General features: G+C 41.0%; 1 protein-coding gene across 1 annotated transcript in view; it reads right to left on the bottom strand.

Annotated features, from left to right (window-relative positions):
- Positions 1 to 21292, bottom strand: part of CHCHD3 (coiled-coil-helix-coiled-coil-helix domain containing 3) — an 800059-nt gene that overhangs the window by 37444 nt on the left and 741323 nt on the right. Inside the window, exon 7 of the mRNA XM_053716391.1 lies at positions 17750 to 17885. Coding sequence (XP_053572366.1) covers positions 17750 to 17885 — 136 coding nt within the window. The remainder of the gene's footprint in view (positions 1 to 17749; positions 17886 to 21292) is intronic.

The following is a 21292-nucleotide window of genomic DNA, read 5'->3' as shown; positions in this document are numbered from 1 at the left end:
CCAGCTGAGGCCACGCCTGAAGAGCATTGAATATTGCTCTTAATTCCAGAATATTTATCGGTAGGAGGGCATCCTCCTGAGTCCACAAACCCTGTGCTTTCAGGGAATTCCAGACTGCACCCCAGCCCAGTAGGCTGGCGTCTGTCGTCACTATAACCCACGCTGGCCTGCGGAAACACATTCCCCGGGACAGGTGATCCTGTGACAACCACCAAAGAAGAGAGTCTCTGGTCCTTTGATCCAGGTATATCTGAGGTGATAAATCTGCATAATCCCCATTCCACTGTCTGAGCATGGATAGTTGCAGTGGTCTGAGATGTAAGCGAGCATATGGAACTACGTCCATTGCCGCTACCATTAGTCCGATCACCTCCATACACTGAGCCACTGACAGCCGAGGAATGGAATAATGAGCTCGGCAGGTGGTCAAAATCTTTGATTTCCTGACCTCCGTCAGAAATATTTTCATGTCCACCGAGTCTATCAGAGTCCCTAGAAATGAAACTCTTGTGAGAGGGGAAAGAGAACTCTTCTTTACGTTCACCTTCCACCCATGAGATCTTAGAAAGGCCAACACTAAGTCCGTGTGAGACTTGGCTAGTTGGAAATTTGACGCTTGAATTAGGATGTCGTCTAGATAAGGTGCTATTGCTATGCTCCGCGGCCTTAGGACCGCCAGAAGGGACCCTAGCACCTTTGTGAAGATTCTTGGTGCTGTGGCAAACCCGAAGGGAAGAGCCACAAACTAGTAATGCTTGTCCAGAAAGGCAAACCTGAGGAATTGGTGATGATCTTTGTGGATAGGAATGTGTAGATACGCATCCTTGAAGTCCACGGTGGTCATATATTGACCCTCCTGGATCATTGGTAAAATAGTCTGAATGGTCTCCATCTTGAAGGATGGGACTCTTAGGAATTGGTTTATGATCTTGAGATCTAGAATTGGTCTGAAGGTTCCCTCTTTTTTGGGAACCACAAACAGATTGGAGTAGAACCCCTGCCCCTGTTCTGCTTTCGGAACTGGACAGATCACTCCCATGGTAAAAAGGTCTTCTACACAGCGTAAGAACGCCTCTCTTTTTGTTTACAGACAATTGAGAAAGATGGAATCTCCCCCTTGGAGGAGAATCTTTGAAATCTAGAAGATACCCCTGGGTTACAATTTCTACAGCCCAGGAGTCCTGAATGTCTCTTGCACAGGCCTGAGCAAAGAGAGAGAGAGAGTCTGCCCCCTACTAGATCCGGTCCCGGATCGGGGGCTACCCCTTCATGCTGTCTCGGTGGCAGCAGCAGGCTTCTTGGCCTGTTTACCCTTGTTCCAAGCCTGGTTCGGTCTCCAGACTGGCCTGGATTGAGCAAAGTTCCCCTCTTGCTTTGCAGCAGGGCAAGAGGAAGCGGGACCACCCTTGAAGTTTCGAAAGGAACGAAAATTATTTTGCTTAGTCCTCGAATTATTTGACTAATCATGAGGGAGGGCATGACCCTTCCCTCCAGTGATATCTGAAATGATCTCTTTCAGTTCAGGCCCGAATAGGGTCTTACCTTTGAAAGGGATGGTCAAAAACTTAGATTTTGATGACACATCAGCCGACCAGGACTTAAGCCATAATGATCTACTCGCTAAAATGGCAAAACCTGAATTCTTTGCCGCTAATTTAGCTAGATGAAAAGCAGCGTCTGTAATGAAAGAATTAGCTAGCTTAAGAGCTCTAATTCTGTCCAGAATATCATCTAGTGGGGTCTCCACCTGAAAAGCCTCTTCCAGAGCCTCAAACCAAAAGGCAGCTGCAGTGGTTACAGGAACAATGCACGCTATAGGCTGGAGAAGAAAACCCTGATGAACAAAAATTTTCTTTAGGAGACCCTCTAATTTTTTATCCATTGGATCTTTGAAAGCACAACTGTCCTCAATAGGTATAGTTGTACGCTTAGCCAGAGTAGAAATAGCTCCCTCCACCTTAGGGACCGTCTGCCATAAGTCCTGCATGGTGTCAGATATGGGAAACATCTTCTTAAAAACTGGAGGGGGAGCGAACTGAATACCTGGTCTATCCCACTCCTTAGTAACAATGTCCGAAATCCTCTTAGGGACCGGAAAAACATCAGTGTAAACAGGAACCTCTAAATATTCGTCCATTTTACACAATTTCTCTGGAACTACAAGAGGGTCACAATTATCCAGAGTCGAAAACCTCCATGAGCAATAAGCAGAGGTGTTCTAGCTTAAATTTAAATGCCGTCATATCTGAATCTGTCTGAGGGAACATTTTTCCTGAATCAGAAATCTCTCCCTCAGAAGAGAGAAAATCCCTCATCCCTACCTCTGAACATTGTGAGAGAATATCGGATACGGCTACTAAAGCGTCAGAAGGCTCAGCATTCGTTCTTAACCCAGAGCTACTGCGCTTCCCTTGCAACCCAGGCAGTTTAGATAAAACCTCTGTGAGGGTAGTATTCATAACTGAGACCATATCTTGCAAGGTGAAAGAATTCGACGCACTAGAGGTACTTGGCGTCACTTGTGCGGGCGTTACTGGTTGTGACACTTGGGGAGAACTAGATGGCAAAACCTGATTTCCTTCTGTCTGAGAATCATCCAGTGCCAAACTCTTATAAGTCAAAATATGCTGTTTGCAATGTATAGACATATCAGTACAAGTGGGACACATTCTAAGAGGGGGTTCCACAATGGCTTCTAAACAAATTGAGCAATGAGTTTCCTCAGTGTCAGACATGTTGAACAGGCTAGTAATGAGACAAGCAAGCTTGGAAAACACTTTATTTAATGAAAAAACAACAATTTTCAAAAACGGTACTGTGCCTTTAAGAGGAAAAAAAAGGCATACACAAACTGCAAAACTGCTTAAAATTACCTCAAATTTTCCGAAATTTTTGCAGTAGACACACTAAGCTATAGTAAGATTGCACCACAAGCAATTTAACAATTAACCCCCAAATAGGAAAACCGGATCGACAAAGTGCCAAAGACCGGTAAAAACCCATGTCAGCACCTTGCCACAGCTCTGCTGTGGCGCCTACCTGCCCTTAGGGATTGGAAATGTGGGGATAAAGCTTCGATTAGACACAAGAAGTTCACCAGGACCCTCCGGTTATGTAGCTTGCTGCTTGTCTATAGAAAACAACTGCGCAACTGAGGCGCGAAATTAGGCCCCGCCCATCTCACTCGATGTTACTAAGGCCTTTAGAAAAATCTACCAAGCGTTTTTTCAGCCATGTGGGTTATAAAATCCCAAAAAAGCCAAGTGTACCCTCAATAAAGTTGTCCCTTCAAGTAATAAAAAACATAATTTATGTAAGAACTTACCTGATAAATTCATTTCTTTCATATTAGCAAGAGTCCATGAGCTAGTGACGTATGGGATATACATTCCTACCAGGAGGGGCAAAGTTTCCCAAACCTCAAAATGCCTATAAATACACCCCTCACCACACCCACAATTCAGTTTAACGAATAGCCAAGAAGTGGGGTGATAAAAAAGTGCGAAAGCATATAAAATAAGGAATTGGAATAATTGTGCTTTATACAAAATCATAACCACCACAAAAAAGGGCGGGCCTCATGGACTCTTGCTAATATGAAAGAAATGAATTTATCAGGTAAGTTCTTACATAAATTATGTTTTCTTTCATGTAATTAGCAAGAGTCCATGAGCTAGTGACGTATGGGATAATGACTACCCAAGATGTGGATCTTTCCACACAAGAGTCACTAGAGAGGGAGGGATAAAATAAAGACAGCCAATTCCTGCTGAAAATAATCCACACCCAAAATAAAGTTTAACGAAAAACATAAGCAGAAGATTCAAACTGAAACCGCTGCCTGAAGTACTTTTCTACCAAAAACTGCTTCAGAAGAAGAAAATACATCAAAATGATAGAATTTAGTAAAAGTATGCAAAGAGGACCAAGTTGCTGCTTTGCAGATCTGGTCAACCGAAGCTTCATTCCTAAACGCCCAGGAAGTAGAAACTGACCTAGTAGAATGAGCTGTAATTCTCTGAGGCGGAGTTTTACCCGACTCAACATAGGCAAGATGAATTAAAGATTTCAACCAAGATGCCAAAGAAATGGCAGAAGCTTTCTGGCCTTTTCTAGAACCGGAAAAGATAACAAATAGACTAGAAGTCTTACGAAAAGATTTCGTAGCTTCAACATAATATTTCAAAGCTCTAACAACATCCAAAGAATGCAACGATTTCTCCTTAGAATTCTTAGGATTAGGACATAATGAAGGAACCACAATTTCTCTACTAATGTTGTTGGAATTCACAACTTTAGGTAAAAATTCAAAAGAAGTTCGCAACACCGCCTTATCCTGATGAAAAATCAGAAAAGGAGACTCACAAGAAAGAGCAGATAATTCAGAAACTCTTCTGGCAGAAGAGATGGCCAAAAGGAACAAAACTTTCCAAGAAAGTAATTTAATGTCCAATGAATGCATAGGTTCAAACGGAGGAGCTTGAAGAGCTCCCAGAACCAAATTCAAACTCCAAGGAGGAGAAATTGACTTAATGACAGGTTTTATACGAACCAAAGCTTGTACAAAACAATGAATATCAGGAAGAATAGCAATCTTTCTGTGAAAAAGAACAGAAAGAGCAGAGATTTGTCCTTTCAAAGAACTTGCGGACAAACCCTTATCTAAACCATCCTGAAGGAACTGTAAAATTCTCGGTATTCTAAAAGAATGCCAGGAAAAATGATGAGAAAGACACCAAGAAATATAAGTCTTCCAGACTCTATAATATATCTCTCGAGATACAGATTTACGAGCCTGTAACATAGTATTAATCACAGAGTCAGAGAAACCTCTTTGACCAAGAATCAAGCGTTCAATCTCCATACCTTTAAATTTAAGGATTTCAGATCCTGATGGAAAAAAGGACCTTGTGACAGAAGGTCTGGTCTTAACGGAAGAGTCCACGGTTGGCAAGAGGCCATCCGGACAAGATCCGCATACCAAAACCTGTGAGGCCATGCCGAAGCTACCAGCAGAACAAACGAGCATTCCTTCAGAATCTTGGAGATTACCCTTGGAAGAAGAACTAGAGGCGGAAAGATATAGGCAGGATGATACTTCCAAGGAAGTGATAATGCATCCACTGCCTCCGCCTATGAAACTGACTGTCTGAAAATAAGGAAAGTTGAACATTCTGAGTCAAGGCAAATAAATGTTTGAATACATATATTTAGAACTTTATAAACAAAGTGCCCAACCATAGCTAGGAGTGTCACAGAAAATAAGACTTACTTACCCCAGGACACTCATCTACATATAGCAGATAGCCAAACCAGTACTGAAACGAGAATCAGCAGAGGTAATGGTATATATAAGAGTATATCGTCGATCTGAAAAGGGAGGTAAGAGATGAATCTCTACGACCGATAACAGAGAACCTATGAAATAGACCCCTTAGAAGGAGATCACTGTATTCAAATAGGCAATACTCACCTCACATCCCTCTGACATTCACTGCACACTGAGAGGAAAACCGGGCTCCAACTTGCTGCGGAGCGCATATCAACGTAGAATCTAGCACAAACTTTTCTTCACCACCTCCATCGGAGGCAAAGTTTGTAAAACTGAATTGTGGGTGTGGTGAGGGGTGTATTTATAGGCATTTTGAGGTTTGGGAAACTTTGCCCCTCCTGGTAGGAATGTATATCCCATACGTCACTAGCTCATGGACTCTTGCTAATTACATGAAAGAAACAGCACTCCCAGAACACAAACGTTTGGTATATATCATTCAAACTGAGTGTCCCATAAGTTAAGCCCTTTATGCAAGCTAGTAATGCCCCTTCTAAGACTAGGATTACTGCTTACCCTTCCCCTCATGGGGATACTGTCAGCCTTTCTGAAATATCACAGTCTCTCCAGAAAAAATTACTGAACATACCTCATTGCTGTATAGCAAGTAACCGTTCCTCACACTGAAGTTTTCCTGTACTCATCAGCTTCTGTGGGAACAGCAGTGGAGCTTAGTTACAAATGCTAAGATCATCATCCTCTAGGCAGAAATCTTCATCTATCTCCTGCCTGAGAGTAAATAGTACACACCGGTACCAAACTAACAGTTTATCACCTCTTTCACTTTACCCTTCCTGCTTAGAGCCGGTAAGAGAATGACTGGGGGGTGGAGTTAAGGGGGGAGCTATATAGACAGCTCTGCTGTGGGTGCTCTCTTTGCCACTTCCTGTTAGGAAGGATAATATCCCACAAGTAAGGATGAAACCGTGGACTCGGTACATCTTGCATAAGAAATATATATTCTTATCTATTTTTTTTATCTTACAGCAAATAAACTAACTTTGACAAGAGAAAAAGAAGCAATAGTTACCTTTCTATTGTTTATGTTATTGTAATGTAGTCCAGGGTCCAGATATTGTTACCTTTCTATTGTTTATGTTATTGTAATGTAGTGCAGGGTCCAGATATTGTTACCTTTCTATTGTTTATGTTATTGTAATGTAGTGCAGGGTCCAGATATTGTTACCTTTCTATTGTTTATGTTATTGTAATGTAGTGCAGGGTCCAGATATTATTACCTTTCTATTGTTTATGTTATTGTAATGTAGTGCAGGGTCCAGATATTGTTACCTTTCTATTGTTTATGTTATTGTAATGTAGTGCAGGGTCCAGATATTGTCACCTTTCTATTGTTTATGTTATTGTAGTGTAGTGCAGGGTCCAGATATTGCGCACCCTCTTTTACCCATTGGTGCTGGAGAGGATCTTACAAGGATCTTACAAGGAGCAGGAGGATCTTACAAGGATCTTACAAGGAGCAGCACACTATAACGCAGGTGATTGACAAATAAATCTGTATATCACCTGGGAGGCCTGTGACATTTTTTTACATGCCTGGCTGAAACTTCTGCCTTGTCTCTTACTTTGTGGGGGAAATGGATCTTAGAAGGGTTAGAGAACCCCTATAAATGATGTGTAGAGGCAAACATTTGAGGGAGAGTGGGGGGTATTTAAGCTCTGGTATGCTGGGGTGTTTTTTGCCTCCTCCTAGTGTACTGGAGTGTAATCTCACATGTGATATTGTGGGGCTCTCGCCATTTGATAAAAGAAATTAGAAATATTGCTGCAGGTGCAATTATGTGGGACTGTCTCTTATTACTATGTGCTCTTGTTAAGTTAATAAAGCCAATAAAATCACTTACTAAAATGCTTCATGCTGACTATGTGTGCCCTACACAAAATGTATTCGTCACCTTTAGCAAGGACCGTATTTCAGCCCATAAGAGGAATGATATGGTTGACCATACTGTAATGAAATTATCTTTTTATCCTGGGGACTAGTTTTGTTCACAAATGGCTACATAACAGGGTCACGCTCAGCAGACTGGGGTAATGACAAATGTGTTAAATAAAAAAAAAATAATCACAACAACTTATCAGTGTCTCTAATCACCACCCATATGTTGAGTCCTACCATGTTAACCTGACGTTTCGGGGACTATTGTATTCCCTTCATCAGAATAAATATACCCCCCTCACATATATGATCACTCATGGCATTACCAGCCAGCAAACACCATTTTTTTTTTATATAATATGCAACAAATGTAATGGAGTGTGACTTTCACAGAAGGGCATGTTGTTCATGTGACTAAATATGCTTCAATATTGTCAATCTTCAAATATTTTTACATAATAAAACAGTTGAAAATAAAACTCCATCTGGTGAAGTTTGCAGGTTCTTTGGAAATAAAAGCAGGACATAAAACAGAATTTATGCTTACCTGATAAATTACTTTCTCCAACGGTGTGTCCGGTCCACGGCGTCACCCTTACTTGTGGGAATATCTCTTCCCCAACAGGAAATGGCAAAGAGTCCCAGCAAAGCTGGCCATATAGTCCCTCCTAGGCTCCGCCCACCCCAGTCATTCGACCGACGGACAGTAGGAAAAAATAGGAGAAACCATATGGTGTCGTGGTGACTGTAGTTAGAGAAAATAATTCATCAGACCTGATTAAAAAAACAGGGCGGGCCGTGGACCGGACACACCGTTGGAGAAAGTAATTTATCAGGTAAGCATAAATTCTGTTTTCTCCAACATTGGTGTGTCCGGTCCACGGTGTCATCCTTACTTGTGGGAACCAATACCAAAGCTTTAGGACACGGATGAAGGGAGGGAGCAAATCAGGTCACCTAAACGGAAGGCACCACGGCTTGCAAAACCTTTCTCCCAAAAATAGCCTCCGAAGAAGCAAAAGTATCAAATTTGTAAAATTTGGCAAAAGTGTGCAGTGACCAAGTCGCTGCCTTACATATCTGATCAACAGAAGCCTCGTTCTTTAAGGCCCATGTGGAAGCTACAGCCCTAGTGGAGTGAGCTGTGATTCTTTCAGGAGGCTGCCGTCCGGCAGTCTCATAAGCCAATCGGATGATGCTTTTAAGCCAAAAAGAAAGAGAGGTAGAAGTTGCTTTTTGACCTCTCCTTTTACCAGAATAGACGACAAACAGAGAAGAAGTTTGTCGTAGCTTCTAAGTAGAATTTTAGAGAGCGGACTACATCTAAATTGTGTAGCAAACGTTCCTTCTTTGAAACTGGATTCGGACACAAAGAAGGTACAACTATCTCCTGATTAATATTTTTGTTGGAAACAACCTTTGGTAGAAAACCAGGCTTAGTACGCAAAACAACCTTATCTGAATGGAACACCAGATAGGGTGGAGTACATTGTAGAGCAGATAACTCAGAAAACTCTTCTAGCAGAAGAAATAGCAACCAAAAACAAAACTTTCCAAGATAACAACTTAATATCTACGGAATGTAAAGGTTCAAACGAAACCCCTTGAAGAACTGAAAGAACTAGATTTAAACTCCAAGGAGGAGTCAAAGGTCTGTAAACAGGCTTGATCCTCATAAATTGACCTTCCTGAATTGTGGGTAGAATCGTTCGAATGGTTTCCATCTTGAACGATGGTACTCTGAGAAATTTGTTTAGGATCTTTAAATCCAGGATTGGTCTGAAAGTTCCCTCTTTTTTGGGAACTACAAACAGATTTGAGTAAAAACCCATCCCTTGTTCCGCCGTTGGAACTGGGTGTATCACTCCCATCTTTAACAGGTCTTCTACACAATGTAAGAATGCCTGTCTCTTTATTTGGTTTGAGGATAAGTGAGACATGTGGAACCTTCCCCTTGGGGGTAGTTCCTTGAATTCCAGAAGATAACCCTGAGAAACTATTTCTGAAGGCACAGACATGTTAAACAGGCTTAAACTTGTCAGTAAAACACAAAAACCGTTTTAAAACAAAACCGTTACTGTCTCTTTAAATTTTAAACAGAGCACACTTTATTACTGAATATGTGAAAAAATATGAAGGAATTGATCAAAATTTACCAAAATTTCACCACAGTGTCTTAAAGCATTAAAAGTATTGCACACCAATTTTCAGAGCTTTAACCCTTAAAATAACGAAACCGGAGCGGGTTACAGTTTTAACCCCTCTACAATCCCAGCTACAGCCTTTGCTGCGACTCTACCAAGCCCAGAGGGGAATATGATACCAAATGACGCCTTCTAGGAACTTTTCCAACTATTTTCAGGTCCTCACACATGCATCTGCATGTCTTGCTCTCAAAAACAACTGCGCAGTAATGGCGCGAAAATGAGGCTCAGCCTACAACTGGGAAGGCCCTTCCTGACTGGAAAAGGTGTCTAACATAGTGCCTGACGTTAAAAAACGTTCCCCAAGTTTATAAGTGTGAAATACCAGCATTAACATGTATAAAATGCCCAAATAAAGCAATCGATTTTGCCCATAAAAGTGTCTACCAGTTTTATAGCCCATATTAAGCCCTTTATTCTGCTTGAGACTAAGAAAATGGCTTACCGGTCCCCATGAGGGGAAATGACAGCCTTCCAGCATTACACAGTCTTGTTAGAAATAAGGCTAGTCATACCTTAAGCAGAAAAGTCTGCTAACTGTTTCCCCCAACTGAAGTTACTTCATCTCAACAGTCCTATGTGGAAACAGCAAAGGATTTTAGTTACTGTCTGCTAAAATCATCTTCCTCTCACAAACAGAATTCTTCATCTCTTTCTGTTTCAGAGTAAATAGTACATACCAGCACTATTTTAAAATAATAAACTCTTGATAGTAGAATAAAAAAACTACAACTAAACACCACATACTCTTAACCATCTCCGTGGAGATGTTGCCTGTGCAACGGCAAAGAGAATGACTGGGGTGGGCGGAGCCTAGGAGGGACTATATGGCCAGCTTTGCTGGGACTCTTTGCCATTTCCTGTTGGGGAAGAGATATTCCCACAAGTAAGGATGACGCCGTGGACCGGACACACCAATGTTGGAGAAATGGAACATAAGGTAAAGAAAAGTTTACAAAGAACAGGAATATACATGGGAAGACTTAACCTCTGTGGGCAGTCACGAAGAACAAGCTGTACTATATAAACTCATAAGGCAGCATTTATAATAAAAAAGTAAACAAATGGCTCTCAACTTCCTGATAAGACTACAATTTACGTAATTATTTTATTAAAAGAGCAGGTGAATAATGTGGGTATGTGATGACTTTAGAGTTGTGATCTGCATCTCTCTTAGGATACCGCTATTATTATAAATCAGAATAGCCTGACAGAGATAGATTTATTTATTAACTCTGCAGCTGCCAGATACGTGCTGATTATAAAGCACTGCATTGCACTGTACTCTGGAGTCATGTGGTGATAAAAACCAAACATTATCTGGTTTTTATTTATCCAAAACTAACACACGTGAATGCCCTCGATTACGCCTGATCATCATACTCCCCATCACAGGCTGATGTGTTTATCCTCTAATGTATTAACAGAGGTCTTATTGGAAATTATATTTGAGTATGAACTTTCTACACAGATGAAAAGGCTCATCATGGGGTGCTGTGAACTTATTACGGTTACAAAACTATTTACCCAAAACTACTTGGGAATGGAAAAAATTTGGATTTTGGCTTTCAAAATATTTGTCTGTTTGTATCTGTAAAATAAGACAGCTAGGAAAGGGATAGGACCAAGTGCAAACAGAAATATCTTGTGTCATTTAGGCAATATTTACAGCTTGTAAATTTAACACTGCTGTATACATAGTACCAACAGAAAGATAGTGCTGTAATAAGAAAGGTAGAAGTTGTTTTAAATAAATATAGGCATTCATTTGTTTTTTAGAACACACACACAAAAAAGCAAAGATGCAGGTAGACAAGATTGTGACTTAATGGAGGGGAAACAGTAGTTTTTAATCATTTTATGTGAAAAAAAATGTAATGAAAAGGTCTGGATTTTGGAATAATTTGGAATTCCGGATTTGGGGATTTGTACCTGGTACTGCATCATTTTTTTTTTTTCATGGTTCAAAGCACTACATTTAAAAATATATATATAAATACAATTTTCCCTCTTTCTCTAGGTATCCTTTTATAGAAACTTAATTTCCATGAGAGTGTACTGAGGTAGTCTCAGAACAGTGTACATGATTAGAACACTATATGGCAGCAGTATGTAATACAATAAAGGGTATACATGCTATAAAGTGCACAAGACACCGACACCCATACGCCTAGGCTAAAAACAAATTCCCACTGTTTAATTGTATCCTCTATTTGAGTTTAATTTTAACTTCCATGTCTGTTTAAGTTTTGCAGATGCCCATGGGGTTATGTAGAGAATAATAGAAATAGTAGCACTCATTTTTCTCTTTGCCAAAGTTAGTTTATTTGCTCCAAGGTTCAAAATATATATTCTTATCTATTTTTTTTAATCTTACAGCAAATAAACTTTGACAAGAGAAAAAGAAGCAATATTGTTACCTTTCTATTGTTTATGTTATTGTAGTGTAGTGCAGGGTCCAGATATTGTTACCTTTCTATTGTTTATGTTATTGTAGTGTAGTGCAGGGCCCAGATATTGTTACATTTCTATTGCTTATGTTATTGTAGTGTAGTGCATGGTCCAGATATTGTTACCTTTCTATTGTTTATGTTATTGTAGTGTAGTGTAGTGCAGGGTCCAGATATTGTTACCTTTCTATTGCTTATGTTGTTGTAGTATAGTGCAGGGTCCAGATATTATTATCGTTCTATTGTTTATGTTATTGTAGTGTAGTGCAGGGTCCAGATATTGTTACCTTTCTATTGTTTATGTTATTGTAGTGTAGTGCAGGGTCCAGATATTGTTACCTTTCTATTGTTTATGTTATTGTAATGTAGTCCAGGGTCCAGATATTGTTACCTTTCTATTGCTTATGTTATTGTAGTATAGTGCAGGGTCCAGATATTATTATCGTTCTATTGTTTATGTTACTGTAGTGTAGTGTAGAGTGTAGTGAAGTGCAGGGTCCAGATATTGTGCACCCTCTTATACCCATTGGTGCTGGAGAGACTTTAAATGTTATATTAAATGTCATTTAAAATAATTGTATCTATAAATTGATGTGTATTGATGAAACAAAACCAAATTGAGTATTTATTAAAAGGGATACAAAACACAAAACAACATTTTGAGATATAGACAGCGCATAATATTAAAAAAAAAAAGTTTCCAATTTGCTTATGTTATCAAATCTGCTTCGTACCCATGATATTCTGTGTTGAGGAAATATCTAGGTAGGCGTCTGGAGCGCTACATGGCAGGAAATAGTGCTGCCTTCTAGTGCTCTTGCTGCCATATAGTGCTCCAGAAATGGGCTGGCTCCTAAGCATATGCCCCTGCTTTTCAACAAAAGATACCAAGAGATCAAAGACAATTTGAAACTAAAAGAAAGTTATAAGGTTGTTCAAAAACTAAATTATGCTTACCTGATAATTTCCTTTTGTTCTGATGGAAAGAGTCCACAGCTGTATTCATTACTTTTGGGAAATAAGAACCTGGCCACCAGGAGGAGGCAAAGAAACCCCAGCCAAAGGCTTAAATACTCCTCCCACTCCCCTCATCCCCCAGTCATTCTGCCGAGGATCAAGGAACAGTAGAAGAAATATCAGGGTGAAAGGTGCCAGAAGAATAATAAAGACGCCCCACATAAAATTACGGGTGGGGAAATTATCAGGTAATCATAATTTATGTTTTTCTTCTTAAATGGAAAGAGTCCACAGCTGCATTCATTACTTTTGGGAAAACAATACCCAAGCTATAGAATACACTGAATGCCAAGATGGGAGAGTACAATAGGCGGCCCATACTAAGGGCAACAGGCCTGAACCTCTACCCAATAAAAAACCTTGCTTCATCAGAAGCCGAGAAAACTTTAAGAGGAAAAGCCCCAATAACACTGACTCGCAGTTAGTCCAGAAGCCAAACTAGAGACCGCAAACAGACTCGCCTGAGCCAACAGTCCTCCAGGAGACACTGTCACCCAACAAACGGTCCCCCACCACTCACCCCCCACAAATGAAGGGGACACCAGCCGAAACCCCCAAGGGGACAAGGCAAAGGAGAACCGAGAAAACCGAAAGGTCCCCTAATACAAAAAAGAACACTTTCAAGAGTGAGCCCAGCTCACCTAGACCCAAAGGGACCCAAACATGGAAAGGAGGCCAAACGAAACCCGGGATAAAACCGGGCACAGAGACAGAAATGACGTCTATCCAATATCCTGCAAGCATGGAATGCCACTGAAGAGGCAAAGTACAACCAGTGTCTGACCATAGATAACCAAGGCATTCGACCATGAAAACGTGTGTAATACACCCAGGTGAGAAACCCAAGTGTGAGAACACAGAGTCCATAACAGGACAACACAGAGGGTACTTGTGAGGAAGAATAAGCAGTCAAGCAAGAACCAGACCACAAAAGCAACCCCCGGACAGAGGGCACGCTCCAGGCAACCTAAGTTGCCGGACCTACACACAGGTCCCTAAAAATGGGAACACAAAACCTCAATCAAGGCCCCCCGAGGAGAGTATACCCTCAGAACCTGAAGGAAGAGTAAACCCTCTTCTGAAATCAATGGAGCAAGGAGAAAGGAAAATCTATACCTTAGCAGACTGAGCTAACAGGATAGACTCAACAAGCTCACACATCCAGAGGAGACTGTGACCCGAACGCAGCGCCTTAGACCGCTCGGCCATCCTGACCTGCAGATCCACACCCAGCTGGACCAAGTCAGCCTCAGGGATCCAAGACAGGGGAACAAAAGAATCCTGAAACAGGTACAGGAATGAGCGTAAGGATAGCACAGCCATCCCCACAGAGTACAAGTACAACCCGACTCTGAAAACAGACAGCAACGCCATAGACCTAAGGATCTATCAAAAAAGGGCCCAATAAGTCTGACTTGGAGCCAGCAAGACCCCAGGGGGAACTCATCCCACCTTTCCGCCTCCCATCCAGGAGTAGCCCCGAGCAAGGACTATCTCCATAGGGAGGAGAATATCCCCTAAAGGAAAGGGACGATGCCGGAAAGGCAACTACTGTACTCAAGGCCCGAAACCACTGACTAATGGGAAAAGAAATTCCCAACACAGATGTCCTAGAAAAGGACCCCCCTACAAGTAGCTTGCCAAGCAGAGGTACAGCCAACCCATTCGCCTACAGAGCAGGGAATCCATGGAAACACTGGCAAGCTGACCAGGGAAATGCAACCCTAAGGAGCACCAAAAATTGGACATGAAGCAGCTGGGTATGAACCAACAACCCTTAAGGCGCAAGCCACACAGCAAACCACCAGATGATGGTGGCAAAGAGTAAAAAATACTCAGAAAACCTGGCCAGCCATGACCAGGTTAGGTAGATGGACCAAGGACATAGCCCAAGTTCCCACTACCGTGGAACACCCCGACCAGTCCTGAGATCCAAGGTTCCAAAACCACCCAAGACTGTCAGGAAAAAGGCCAAGCGATGCTTCAGCAACCATAAGTCTCAGGGAGAAAAACAGGTCTGGGCACCTAATAGTTCAGGCAAATCTTACCCTAGAACTAAACAACCCAGCTGGCCAAAAAGCCAGGCACAAGGGATACGGATGCATATCCAGAGAATACGGATAGCGAGAACTCGAAATCCCGACCAAAGGAAGGAACCACCACTAGCTAAAGTCTAACGCTCCAAGGAGCAAGACTAGAAGTTGTATGAAGATACTTCTCAGAGCCTCAGGACAAACAAGGGATACCTTGAGGTAAAAAAAAAAATCCTACTAGCAGGACTAGTCTCCCTATCACCTCCGCACAAGGAAGAGAAAGGCACTAAGCCTAGCCAGCTACAGAAAACCCGGAGCTAAACAGAGTCACTGCAGGGAGCAACCATCAGCCAGAAACAGAGATCCCTAAAAGGAGATCCAACTCACCCGGGGACAATGGAAGAAGACCCAAAGGTCTCTTATAATTCAGACAGACAGTACACGTCAAAGAGTAAAAGCTGTATCTAGATATACTATAAACAGCTTACGCGTAACACCTGCAAGGTGTCAAGAGCTGCAACTGGTTTCAAACTGCAAACCTTCCGCATGCTAGATAGCTATCCTGTACAAGCTGTTGGATCAAGCCCAAAAGGACAAATCCAGAGGCCTAAAAATGAAGGCCAAACCGCTCAACTGCGGTAAGGGGTGTTAAGCCCACCAACCCTCCACCACATGGGGGAGGAAAACTAAGTTCTGATGAAATCAGATGTCAGATAGAATGACGCAGCGGAAAAACTCCACTGCTCGGCCATCTATGACTGAAGGCTATAAACAATCCTTCCCGCCTCACGGACCCTACCGAACCAGCCAAGCAGAACAGTGCCACGTGTCTGAACAGCCACAAGACCTAAGGTCCTAATCGGCAAGCTGCATAAATTCTCCCTTATAGGGGAAAAAACTGAAAATAGACATTTTTAACATAGGACTAACATGCCCAAAACAACTCCCGAAGAAGTAATAAAGAGTATCAATCCCAGAAGGTTCCCGAAGGAAACAAACAAAATAAATAAAAGGCATCCCATCGGATATAAATAAAATATTAGGCAACCCGGAGGTTAACGCCCAAAAAGACACAGGCCTACCCGCAGGACCAGCCAAACGCAGCCCTATCTTTCAAAAACTGGGAAAGATCTCAAACAAATGACAATCAGGAGATTACTTGATCCCCACATGTCTAATCAGGCGCACCATTCAAATTAGCAGACTGAAAATCCCCGTATCTGGTAACGATAGGGTCATTCAATAACTGAAAAACATGTCTGAGCAATACGCAAAGAAACAAGCACATTCTCAAAGAAACTTATGGACTCTGCAGAAGTATGAATTGGTAAGAAACTTGCCTCTCAGAGGACAGGGCCCCCAGAGGTGGATGGCTCAGCAGTCCCATGATTCCCGGAGCCCGAGGAACAAGGCGCTCTTAAATGGCATACGGAACAAAACTTGTCGACATGCGTCATCTAGGCCAATCCGGATTCGTCACCAGACACAGAATCTGAAATCAAAATAGTCTCGGTATCAGAATCCTCTGTAACTGAATCTGAAACAAGCACAGTTTCAGCATCAGAATCCTCCATAACTGGATAGAGGAAATATCAATATGGACTATATATAAAAACAAAAACGGCAGCTGACACCCACAATGACTGGGGCACTCACCACCTCCTATGACCAGACCCCTGTGGACTAGAATATCTCCTTCGCCACATGGTCAGGAATGTGGAAATGGGGAACGGAACCACACCCAAACACAAGGTGAACCGAACAGTCCAAAAAAGTGTGCTCAACCAAAAGGCTGCGTCACATCCAAAGGCCTCAAAGTTCCAACCATGAGCCCATAAACATCACACATAAGCAAGTTGACTCACATAAACATTATTATAAACCCCCCTATTCAATAACCCCCCTCAGAAGATATAAACCCTTGATTCCAAGATACTAACAGAGATTCACTGAGACCCTTATGACCCTATAGTAAGACCCGCAATTGGTGTATAACCTCTCAGGAAAACATTCACATTACAGTACATTGACGATAAAGTAAAATTAAACTATCTTACCGGAATCAACGCCGTGGAACAGGAACACGGCCTTTCAAGTGTGACGAATAGTAGCATCGCCTCCGCCACGGACTTGAGAGAAGAAAGCAGGCAGCGGAGCGAAGTTCGACAACGCCAATTGCTTGAGGAGTTGTTAATATGAGTAGGGATGGTTTCGCAGAAAGACTTTCCCTGCATCTCCGGACTCTAACTTTCATCCAAGCCCTCACTGAGAGACTGACAGGACTATTTAAAACTCCTTTCCCATGCCAAAGAGTATTACCCTCCATAAGAGACACAAAAAAATTTTTTAAAAAAATTCTGACACATCCCTGCCAACTTCCTGGGACAAAAAGCAAAGAATAACTGGGGGATGAGGGGAGTGGGAGGAGAATTTAAGCCTTTGGCTGGGGTGTCTTTGCCTCCTGAATTCCCAAAAGTAATGAATGCAGTTCTGGACTCTTTCCATTTAAGAAGAAAATTGCATACTCCATCTTAATCATGAAAGAAAATGTTTTAGTTTCATGTCCCTTCAACGGTTTGCCCTGCAAAAACACCTAAACCTGAGCCATGCAACATTTCCTCTACTTGACAAGGGCTAAACCCAGTATTGTGTTTGGCTTCTGCACCTGTGATAGAACCTATATTATTTTTTTGCACTGTATGTGTGAACCGTTATGGGTCTAGGTGTTTTGTACAATAAAAATCACAAGCCGTATTACTGAAATGCCAGCCTTTCCCCTCCGGCTATCAGAGTGCAGGAAATGTGGCCTTACTCACCTGCTTGGCAATGTTAACACATTGCAGGTACTGGCTAGCCAATGCAGAGCAGCTGAGAGTCTGCTGTGGATTTTGCTGATAGCACTGGAGGATTTTAGACTGCAGGTCAGCACAAATGGGATAAGCTTCGTATCGTCTGAGGAGAGACAGAAAAAAACATTTTAAGTAAACTTTAATCAGCGGTATCAGCAAATGCAATGCACTTACATTCACTTTACATACACTGGGCTGCTACACACAACTGTATATAAAAACCAATCATTTTATCCATTTGGGACTGGCTCACTAGTGATTTCTTTTAAATATATGCATAGCTTACATCAGCCATTATATCTTAAAACCATTTATCACCATCAATCAGGATCCAGGTCTCCCCTTGTTGTGTCTAATTAGAGAGACATCATAAATGAACTGAATGATGAGGCACTCCGGTCTCTCTTAGGGAGGTGAAATAAGCACAGTTTTTGAGGTATTTTACACCAAAAGAATGCAAAAAACAAATAATATATTTATTACAACATACTTCTATTACATTTAAACATTTTACAGTGAATTCAAAGTTAATCTCAATTTAATGTACCGGTAACAATCTACTTGAAAATGTTATTGTTTAAAAACATAGATAATCCCTTTATTACCCATTCCCCTGGTTTTCATAACCAACACTGTTATATTAATAAAATTTTTACCTCTGTGATTACCTTGTATCTAAGCCTCTGCAGACTGCCCCCTTATCTCAGTGCTTTTTACAAACTTGCATTTCAGCCAATTAGTACAGATTCCTTCAGGGAAATTAGCACAATTATCTATATGGCACATGTGAACTAGCAGTGCATTTTAATAGCTTTTTACAGCCTACCTAGACTTAGCCTTTAACAAAGAATACCAAGAGAACAAAGCAAATTTGATAAAAGTAAATTGGAAAATGTGTTTAAAATGACATGCCCTATCGGAATCATGTAAGTTTCATTTTGACTATAATATTTAAAAAATATAAAATTCTAATCAAACTATAAACTAGTTTGGGTAGTGAAGTCGTAAAGAGGTTACGGGATGAAGTTAAAGACGCAAGAACCATCTCTTCCTACACAAGCAAGTGGCAGCTGGATCATCAGGAAACATCGCCGGCACAATCTATCTATAGGTGTTCAGAAAAAGCAGGCTCTCAGAACGTTAAGTGGGCCCATGAGGAGTTCAGATCTAACATACACACATGTGAGCACTAATACAGGCAGTAGAAGTTTAAATAATTGTGCATAAAGCTTAAACACATACAGCAGCTGAATCATGGGACTTCCCAGAATTTAATTTATAATTTTTCTCGAATAAACTAAGGCCCAAAGGAAACTTTCTGCTATACTAAAGCCTCTATAAAGCAATCAGAAGCTACCTGCGAAGGCACATTGCCTACATTTTTTTCCAGAAACTCTCAGTCAGATGAAACCAATAATAAATATTAGAGGATAATTTTGTTTTCAAAGCTGAGTGTGTAACTTTTAAACCATTTAACTTTGCAAATTGCTACAAAAACCAATCAGAAAGCTTGCGTAAGCTCCCAGGAGCAATGCAGCGCTGGCCGAGAATTAGAAAGGTTAAGAAAAAAGCCAGATGGTTTTTCTCACTGCTCTGAAACCACAAGGTAGTGCACATTCTGATGGCATATCAGGGACAACTGATTATGGAATGCCAGAGGTGACATTAACTGAGACCCAAACGTGACACCGCTTCTGGCATGTAATAAATCAAATGAGCTTTCTCATTGCTCAGTCAATAGCCACTAGAGTCCCCTGACGGCCTGTCTGCTTATGACTAGCTCTCATTGTATTTTCATATGCTCCCATATCCATTTCCAATCTCTTTGGGCACTCCAATGTGATATTGATGAGGCCTTGACAGAAATGGCTCCAGTGGCTGAGAATTTGCCTGGATTAGCATGCAGGGGGGATGTGCTGCCTTTCTATTGATTCAAGGTAGTTGTTATGCTCGCTTAATGCACAGTTTTCACTTTTGGGAAAACTCTAAATGAGATTACTGTCAAACATTATACAGCCATAAAACATAGGGCAGACACCACTCCCCGCAAGCATGAAGCCACCACAAGCTCTGCTAGTAAATGCATTATAGAGTTAGCAATTGATTTCTGTAATATACAGATTCAATGCTACACATCCACTTTAGAACTACTCAAATATGCCGAGATTGCAGAATAAGATAATGAAAGCATGATGCATCTTACAGATATACAGAATTACAAGAAACAGATCCAGGCTGTGGTACAGAATTTATTACTGTGATTACGTGCAGGCCGGTGTTTAATGAGACTCTTTAGTACATATGTAAGATTTGTATATCAGTGAAGCTGAAAACATCTATTGCCCCACACGTGGTTTGCTGTGTCATAAGTTAAAGGGACATTAAAGGGACATGAAACCCAAACATTTGTTTTCATTTTTAAGGTAGAACAGACCATTTTAAACAACTTTCCAGTTTACTTCTATTATCAAATTTGCTTCGTTCTCTTGGTATCCTTTGTTGCAGGAGCAGCAATGCACTACTGGTTTCTAAATGAACAAATGGGTGAGCCAATGACAATCGGTATAAATATATAAATATGCAGCCACCATCAGCAGCTAGAACCTAGGTTTGTTGCTGCTCATGAACTTACCTAGATAAACCTTTCAGCAAAGGATAACAAGAGAAAGAAGCAAATTAAATAATAGAAGTAAATTGGAAAGTTGTTTAAAATTGTATGCTCTGTCTAAATCATGAATCTCTAATTATGACTTTACTGTCCCTTCAAACATTTGATGGGAAATTAAAGGGACAGTCAAGTCCAAAATAAACTTTCATGATTCAAATAGGGCATGGAATTTTTCAAAACTTTCCAATTTACTTTTAGTATCAATTTTGCTTTGTTCTCTTGGTATTCTTAGTTGAAAGCTAAACCTAGGAAGACGAATATGCTAATTTCTTAGACCTTGATGGCTGCCTCTTATGTGAATGCATTTTGACAGTTTTCACCACTAGAGGGCGTTAGTTCACGTGTGTCATGTTGATAACATTGAGCTCACACACGTGAAGTTACCTAGGAGTAAGCATCGATTGGCTAAAATGCAAGTCTGTTAAAAGAACTGAAATAAGGGGACAGTCTACAGGGACTTAGATACAAGGTAAACAGAGGTAAAAAGTGAATTATTATAACTCTGTTGGTTATGCAAAACTGGGGAATGAGTAATAAGGGGATTATCTATATTTTTAAACAACAACAACAACAATTCTGGTGTTGATTGTCCCTTTAAGTTTAAAAATAAAATAAAAAATACCCCTCTTCAATGTACCATTATTTATCTTGCCAGCTTATCCTTTAGCATGTCTTTAATAGTGCCCAAAGAGGCAGTATACCACGGACTTCAGATCTATCATCCTGCAACAGGCTGCGCAGTGCTTCCTTTATATCGGTTCTTAAAGGGAGGCGTTACTCATATGATAATTCACTCGAAAGTGATGCAGCATATCAGTAAAAATCTAACTAGCAAATGAAAA

This window comes from Bombina bombina, chromosome 6 (assembly GCF_027579735.1).
Source record: "Bombina bombina isolate aBomBom1 chromosome 6, aBomBom1.pri, whole genome shotgun sequence".
Lineage (NCBI taxonomy): Eukaryota > Metazoa > Chordata > Amphibia > Anura > Bombinatoridae > Bombina > Bombina bombina.
Note: the sequence above shows the minus strand (reverse complement) of the source record. Positions and strands in the feature narration are given on the sequence as shown.